Raw genomic sequence first — 8,953 nt, 5'->3', positions numbered from 1 at the left:
CCATAATCTGTGATATTTGGTCAGGAGAGCAGTCCAAAGTTGGGTCTCCTTAATTTTATTTTTTGTGTATTTCACCATATCTAGAGAACTTTTTAAGAAAATTAAAAAATTGCAGACAATTATAAAATTAGTTTATCCAAAGTTATATTTTTAACTTTTTATTATTTATTTAATAATACTGAAAAAAATTGAATTGTAAGGTCAAGTACATCATTTTAAAGAATAATTATTCATTGCAAAATCGGTCAAATGGTTCCCAATAACTCAAATTTTAAAAATATAACTTTTGATTTCTCAGGAACTATTAGACTGATTTCCCTCAAATTTTGTATTTTGCCATGTAAAATGTCATTCTTTAAAATAATGTAAAAAATTTACCTTACAATTCAAAAAATTTTCGACTATTGAATAATAAATTTTTTCTAAAAGTTATATTGTGGATAAACAAATTTTCAAATTCATTTGAAAATTTATTGTGAGGTCTTTACTTTGGACTGCTCTCCTGACCGAACTACTTGGTCCAACCCCCCATACTTTGGGGGTAAAAAATGCATGTTTTTTTTTAGAGAAGGTATGCTTTTGTGTCCGATTTAATAACTTAAAATATTGTCTGTATTAATTAATTAGCATATTCGAGGTCACCCTCTTAAACCATCAATCAAGATAGAGTACTAGAACATGAAAATCGGATTATTAGATCAAAAGTTGCTCCGTGTGATCCGTTTTTTTTTTTTTAAATACCACCAAGGTTGGCATGGTATTTAGGTTCATTCTATATTTAACATTTTCTTTCCTGTAGACTGCAACAGCATTTTTATTCTTTGTCTCAATGTGGTCACTTCCAAAGTATTTGAAAATATAGTAATGGAATGAAACAAATTATTCAGTTAAAGTCAATTTTATTTTGAAAACTGTCACTGAAATTTAGGATACTTCTCAATGAATTTTATTTACAGGATGCTTATAACACTATTTTTACAAAGCATTACTTAAAATAGTTCTTTTTACACAAATATTGTGCAATTGGTAACACTAATGAATCCTAGTAAGTTCTTCCACAACTTTGACAATGTCATCAACGGTTGCATCTCTTTTCATACCAGATCCATCATCATACTAAAATGAAAGATTTATATAATAAAAAAAACCTTAATGCTACTGATAAAGAAATAACACGAAGTGTAATTTAAAATTTTGATATCAAATAATTTTTTTTATGATTTAGAATGTAAACATGTTGATTATTGGCCACTTCCTATGAATTATAGGGAAAAGGTGCAACCCTTCCAATTAGATTAGATATTAACCAGATTATTTTCAAAATGACATTGGAAATTTTATACTCATACGTAGAAACCATATTCATATACAACTAAAAAAAGTTGAATTATTTTTTTTTAATTGTTAAAAAGTGTTAGCAAGATACATACTGAAAAATAATGAATATTTTTATTAATTTTATATAGTAAGTGTCATGTCAAGTTACTATTTTAATAGGCTATTATTTAATTGATGTAATTCTAAAGTAATTTATTTTATCATTCTTTTGCTACAGAATAAAGTTTGTCGTGTTTAAAAGTAGTCTAGTATATGCATACTGTTGCAAAAAATTTCCCTTTTTTTTTCATAAGATTTTCTTTGGCCCACTATGTGTATTTATAGGGGAAAACAACATGGAAAGATATCACAATTTCTTACAAATTTTATATGGTTATAACTAATGTTCAATGAAAGAAAAGCTGCCAAGCCTTACAAAAATAACAAGAGCTCAAAAAGAAAAATGTAGATTTTTAATTATCAGTTATTTTTAAAGCTCAGCCAGGTGCCTTTTAAAATTGAATTTTATGCACCAAAATTGAGTTAATAGCATAAGGAAAAATGAGTTTTTTGTATTTATTGGGATTTCAGAACCTCCTAGAAGCAGGTGAGATACTAGCCTATTGAATACTAGGTGATTAACTAGCCTATTGAAACTATTATAATGGTACTTTACAAGGAAAGAGTGTCAAAATATATCAATATTACTTATTCACATACATGCATTTGACTGATTTTAATCAATTCATGCCTGCCTACATAAATAACAGAAAAAAAGATATTTGATAGGAAGGATTAAAGGATACATTATTCACAATGAATAAATAGTTTCAGAATTTTTAGTATGATTTCTCACTTTTTTAAGTCTACATTTTATTTTTTAAAAAATAATAAAATTTGCCAGGTGAATCATATTTTCAGAAAATAAAAATCAATTTTTTACACATGTTTTTCCAGTTTAAAAAATCAAACATTTTTCATCAATTGTAATTTTTAATAAGGAATAATGAAGGAGCGCTTTTTGTGTTCCTGCCTTCGACACTGTTCTGTATACATATAACTGAATGCAACTCAAAGAAATATTTATAAATAACTAGAAACTCACCTGAACACCTTCCACAACCTTTTCCATTTGTTGCCTATTTAAGTCGAGAAAACTTTCAATGAGATCACCATCGATAAAATTAGATGCCAATTCTGACTTCCTTTCAGTTGAAAAAGTTCGATAACTACAGACCAAGTCAAGGAAGGTGAAAAATAAATATTGGTTTAATTTTTATAAGTAATTAATTGAAGCAAAAGTAAACAGTGTGTTCAGGAACATAAACTAGTAAAATCAGGGTAAAATGCATTTCCACATGTAATGGAGAGGTAGTTAGGAACTTATGTCACTAACCACTCCCCTGATAATCCAGAGTTAACTATGGTATGTATATATTGCAAATATTTATTATCCTGAGATAACTTGGACATAGCACAGTTTTTCAGTACTTTTTGTTTTATCATGTTTTTACTCAGCCAGAAGCAAAAATAATAATCTGCTGTAATTTGCCAAGTTTAATTTGGGAGTTTTGCTGTTGGATTGTGGGACTGCAAACATGTTTTTTACGACTGTGTCTACAATGGCTGCAGGAGATTTACACAGAAAAAAAAAAAGAGTAAAAAATGGGATATCACTTCTGGCATTTAAGAAAGTATCACTTCGTGTTGTCCCTTATTTTAAAAAATGTCATAAAAAGACTAATATTTCATTTACATGCAAAAAAATTAAAATTTAAACTTAAAACTTTACGTTTTATTTTAGTTCCCTGTATTTATTAATAATTAAAAAAACATGATTTTTTTCTTCAACAAAAAATTGGTAAGGAAATTCCATTCATATAAATAAAACAAGATTCCAGGGCATCAAGATGAGCTGATGTGACAGGTGTTAGGTTCAAAGTTTTTCTCTTTAACACAGCACATACAGACTAAAATATTATAAGACAAGATAAAAATACATGTAAGAAAATAAAGTAAAGGATACAATGAATGTGTAATTTTTCCAACTGATTTAATCACCCGGGTAAGATTATTTTGGACTGACAGCAAAAATTTATAATATTCTTCAGGTATTTGTGTCACCAAACCTATGTTTAAGAAAAGAAAAATATATATTTTTTATTAGTTCCTACGAGTTAAATCTATGAACTAAACAAGACTGAGTTCTTTATCACATTACAGTAATTTCATGAACAGTTAAATAAGCTATTTAACCTATTATGGGTCTGACGAAATATTTCATCATGCATAAACTGTTACTGCAATTGGCATGTCATTTTTCGTCATGAAAATTACTTGAGATTTGATTACATTATTTACATACAAATTGAATAAAAGTTTATTCACCTAGTTGAAAAGAAAGAAAAAAAAATATCTGCTGGTATAATTTAATGTACATTATACAAACAGAATTAAAAAAAGTTCTATATACAAGAAGAAAATTTTTTACATATCTAATAATTTAAAATTTTGAATTTCCGGGAATTGTATTTAAGGCTATCCTAAATAATCTCTTTGTAAGAACTAAATGAGGAAACTATTAGCAATGAACTTTGAAATAAAATTTGACATAAATCTGAAACAAAGCATAGATTAAAATGTTAAAATTTCTAAATTTTAAAATATATGTTCACAGTTTGCATTAATCTATCATATTCACATCAAATCGCATAACTCCTTATTCACAATAATATAATTAATTATCAAAATGAATTACAATTTATCACATTTCCTAAGACAAAAATTTAAATTATGTAAAAAACTTAAATTACATTTACACATAAGTAATTTATAAATTACATTTATATATTGATTAGTAATGTAATGTATTGATGTCAATGTATTAGCTTTGCTGATCACCTATAAAACTATTTCACTTACCAATAGCACCATTAACACTGCCATACAACACTGATCCTGTGCAAGGAGTAGTGCTTTCACCAGGATGTTGCATTACAAGAGAACCTAAACAACAATAATAAATTCCACTTATTCTCGCTATAGGTATTAATTATATGTATGACAATAAGAAAAATGGTGTAAAATGCATAACTGTTCAGCTAAACAAAAAACTATTAACATTGCTAAAGTTACATACAGAAAATATATATAAATTTTGCTTGCACACTTTAGAACTGTTCGACATCGTGTACTTTACAAATCTTAACATCATGTAACTTACAAAAAGACAGCAATGTAAAAACAAGGATTTTCTCACTCTTACAGTGTTATAGTCACAAGATGAATTAATAGATTCAGTGTTGTGCTAATATAAGCAATTTAGATAATTCAATGCAATTTATGCAGTTAAACCTTCAAATAATCTAACAAAATTCAAATATCACCTTTTCGAAATACATTAACCATTTCTCCTAGATGGAAATGTCCTATTTCTGGCAGATGTTGTCTCTCTTCATCTGTTGTAGCAGCACTGCAAAAATATTAAGTTACTGAAGTTGTAGTAGTTATTGTTCTCATAGTTATTAGTTGTAGTACTCATAGTTATTGAAGTAGATTAATAAAAGTTCTGATTCTAAGGAATTTCTAGTTCAAGACTAATAAAATCAGTTACTGTATCTGTGTAACATATAAGCAAGAAATTTTTTTATAATAAATATTCATAATAAATAAATAAAAACAGAAAAGAAACACTTATTGAAAAGTAGTTGGTTATATTTTTTTTAAAAGTGAAACCAAGTTAGATTCAATACTTAACTCAAAGGTTTTCTTAACTTTTAATTTGTAAAAAAAAAAAAAAATCTCCAAGAAATATAAGAGCTGTGCTTAATTTATTACTCCACAAAGGTTTACCCTATAATCAAGGTTGCAAGCAAGCACAATTACTTATGATCAAAATATTGTTTGATGTCCTATTAGTTGTAGATCAATATTAATTATACATCGCTAACTGTAAATTAAGGTAATTTATAATCACAATAAAATTTTCATTTATAATAACAATTACTTTTAATAAATTAAATTTTGCTTAATTTTCTGTGTGCTGATGGTACAAGGAGAATTCACACATGATAAAATATCAGATTACTGCTTCAATTTAATTAGAAAACATCGTTTAAATCAATGTTAACAGACCTAAAACTTGACCTTGTAATTTATTTAAATTAATTAGTTTTTTTGTATGTTTTAAATATATCTTCTCAAACACAGATAAAAATATCTAATTTCCTCTATCTCAATTTATTTATGTTGTTATAGCTAAATACAAGAACAGCCTGCTAAGTTTATTGGACAACTTGAATTGAAGTTGTAACACTATTTCTTTTGATGCTTTTATTGCAGCTATATATTTTTTTCCTTTCTATTTTCTCACTTTAGATTAAAAGCTGAACTAGATCAATCAGATTTAAAAAAAGGAAAATATTATTAACAAAAAGTACTACACATAAAAAGTAACAATTATTATGAAGCTAAATTGTTTCAACAGCTCTGATATTTTACAAAAATGTTTACCTGTCTTTTTGACAAACAAATAAGTTAAAAGAATTTTCAGCTCCTAAAACAGTATCATCATCTAAAATCTCTATAGCTGTCATCCAATTCGGTTGATGATCTCTTGCAATCTGAAATAAAGGCAACATAGTTTTTAACAAAAAGAAGAAGAAAATTTAAAAGATAACAGATGAAAAATTTAAAAAAGTTCAATACAATAGTTGGCATAATTCTAAAAAATAAGAAATAGAATTAAAATTTATATTATTTATTGGCTCGTAAATACAATGATCCTATATTGACCTACTTTTGACAGTTTTTCATATCAAAATTGCTTCCTATTGCTCATTCATGTGCAAAATTTTGCATTCAATAAGAGCAGATTTATATCATATATACGTTTATACATCTTGCTTAGTTATAGTTATTAGACTATTATTGTAATTTAAAACAATTTCCAACTCTTATAAAAACTTCTAATCAAGTTCTATTTCCCGATTTCTAAAACCATAATTTGAAAGGCAATATCTATTATTAATTCTTAAGCAAAAAATAAGATTTTTAAACCAAAATTAAAATGGTTTTAATAAACTAATCTTAATTTGTCATCTATAAACTTTTTTAACATCTAAATGAAATAATCGTATGAGTAATGAATTGTTAATTTAATACCTAGTAAAGAAATGACAAGATCTGACGAAATGACAATGACAAAGATCTGCTATTTTCAGATTACTTTCTTATCAATACTTAAAGAGCTTAGAATGTTATTATTTTGATAATGTATGTAAAATTTTCATAAAATAGTTTTGTTGTTTAATTCAAAATAATTTCTCTTATAAATATTTTGAAAATATGCAAGGGAAATTCAATTCAAGTAGTTTTAATCAAATCATCAATCAGGCACTAATTATCATTACTCTCTCAAACATTAATATTTGTGCCATTATTTTTGAAAGTGGAATAAGTCTATTTTGGTATAAGCTTTTAAGGGTAGTGTTTGAATGAATTGAATAATATTGGCAAAGGTTAATCAATTTGGATGATGCTTTTAATCCCGTAATAACATAAATGTGTTAAACTAGCAAAATGAAACAAGTTATTAAAATTATAAAAAATAAATAAACATCCTTTCAGCTCCAATAAAAGGGTAAACTTATTCCACTTTCAAAAATAATGGCTCATTTTTAAATTTCAGATGATTTTTAATATAAGTTCAAGATGACAGCTAATGTTTCTATATGGTCTTCATTGGAGCTTATTTTCAGTTTTATTTCATCCACTCCTGTTATAATTTATTTATTAAAGAGCCAAAATATTAAAAGCCCGTGAAGTGAAAGATAAAGAATTTTATTCAGACCTCATTACCCATGAATCATCCTACATTATATCATGTTAGGGATGAAGTTTGAATGTAAGGAGGCTTTTTCAATAACAGTCAATAATCTAGCATATGATTATTTTTAAGAGTGACCTTTCCATATATTGTTAATCAATCAAACATGTTATGTGTAACATATAATTACATGTTGATAATTAATCAAACAGGCACACTGTTAAAGTAAAATTTTTGGAAACAAAACTTCCTTCAATAACAAATGCTCGGGAAAATATAGGTCAAAAATAGCAGTGCATTTTGAAAAATCATTTAACATTTTAAAATAAAAGACGTTATTTGTAAACAAGTCATTAACACTATTAAAAGTGTAAAACGTATATTACTTTTCTAAAAAAAAAGTGATTTTGAAAATGTTAAGTTTTTATATTTATTTAGAGTTCACAATTCACATTTTTGTCATATCAAATTTTCTTGTATATTTATGGAACATTAGTTTCACTGTTATCATTAAAGGATCAAGGATTTAAACCTTTTAACCATAGTATTCATTACTTGATCATGTAAATTTTGAAATCTAACATGAAGCTTTTGTGACAAGTTTCAAAATGAATAATTTTCTATTATCCCCTCCTGCAAAAACTTCTACTATTGTGACACACATTTTTTTTAATAGAAATATTTAGAGAAAATTTTTTCCATAATTTACAATTCAAAACGAGAAATCTTTTTTTCCCCTCTTTCTTTTTGCAAAAGTTAATTCAGATAACTTTTAGAATTCAATGTAAATTGCGTACTGAGAAAAATATTTTCAAGGAAAACAGTAAATATTTGCAAATTTCACAATTAAAAGCTTTTCTTACAACTAAAAGATCATTCAGATCTTAATTTTACAAAATTTGACATGTATTATTCCTTTTTGCTTGTAACTTGCGTTACTTTAAAAAATTTTCTTTAATGAAACTTTTATTTCTTAAAAAGGTTACAAAATCAAAAGGGTAGAAACAGAAAGAAGTATTTTTATTAAATTAGTATATACAATATTTGTCATTAAAGAAAAAAAGCTATTTTCTGATGTAAAACAAGTTGTTTTCACTTACTTCTTCAAAGCTACCTTCCAGTGGTTTGTAAACTAATAAAGCCATAGACCTCATGATATCACCGACTAGAATGAAGTCCCCTTTAGTTTTTACAAAAAGAGCAATAATATTGTTGAAGTAGCTACATTCATTGTGTAGTTCTTTTTCAGGAGTCCATTCATATAACCGGACTGTACTATTAATTGAAGCTAATAGTTTGCCATTAAACTCAACTATGCAATATGGAGCACCTTTAATCTCTTTTTCAGCTACTTGTGTTAGTTTACCTAGAGTAAAAAAGAAGTGAAGAAAATGAGCAAGCAAAAATTACGCAACATACATACATGGTTGGGGAAAAAAATATCTACAATAACTATTTACCATCTTTCCATTGAAATATCACAAATCGACCTTGTTTTGGCTCAGATTCATCTGAATTTATAATAGCTGTACCAATTATATAATAAGTATTTGGATCATCTCCAAGTTTTGATGATATGATACTAATAGCAAATTCATTGGGCAAAAATTGGTGAGCATGGAGTACTGTAAAATAAAGAATTATCATATAATAATGCTATAACTCTAACAACAATGATTATGGAAAAAAAGCTAAGATAAATTTTATTAGCCATTATACAAAACTATAAAAAAATGATGGTATATACATTTACAAAACTCAAAAAGCTAAGTAAATTTCTGATAAAAAAATATCATTCATTTGTTCTAT

General features: G+C 26.3%; 1 protein-coding gene across 1 annotated transcript in view; it reads right to left on the bottom strand.

Moving 5' to 3' along the window:
- Positions 1–879: 879 nt before the first annotated feature.
- The window catches only part of LOC107437144 (DNA damage-binding protein pic), a 39,454-nt gene continuing 31,380 nt past the window's right edge, over positions 880–8,953 (bottom strand). The window contains exons 18-25 of the mRNA XM_016049053.3: positions 8,605–8,769; positions 8,245–8,510; positions 5,830–5,939; positions 4,704–4,789; positions 4,240–4,323; positions 3,344–3,446; positions 2,423–2,546; positions 880–1,116 (exon numbers count right to left, since the gene is read on the bottom strand). Coding sequence (XP_015904539.1) covers positions 1,033–1,116; positions 2,423–2,546; positions 3,344–3,446; positions 4,240–4,323; positions 4,704–4,789; positions 5,830–5,939; positions 8,245–8,510; positions 8,605–8,769 — 1,022 coding nt within the window. The 3' untranslated portion in view covers positions 880–1,032. The remainder of the gene's footprint in view (positions 1,117–2,422; positions 2,547–3,343; positions 3,447–4,239; positions 4,324–4,703; positions 4,790–5,829; positions 5,940–8,244; positions 8,511–8,604; positions 8,770–8,953) is intronic.

Source organism: Parasteatoda tepidariorum, chromosome 1, assembly GCF_043381705.1.
Source record: "Parasteatoda tepidariorum isolate YZ-2023 chromosome 1, CAS_Ptep_4.0, whole genome shotgun sequence".
Taxonomy (NCBI): Eukaryota; Metazoa; Arthropoda; class Arachnida; order Araneae; family Theridiidae; genus Parasteatoda; species Parasteatoda tepidariorum.
The sequence above is the reverse complement of the archived record's forward strand: the minus strand, read 5'-3'. Positions and strand labels throughout refer to the sequence as shown.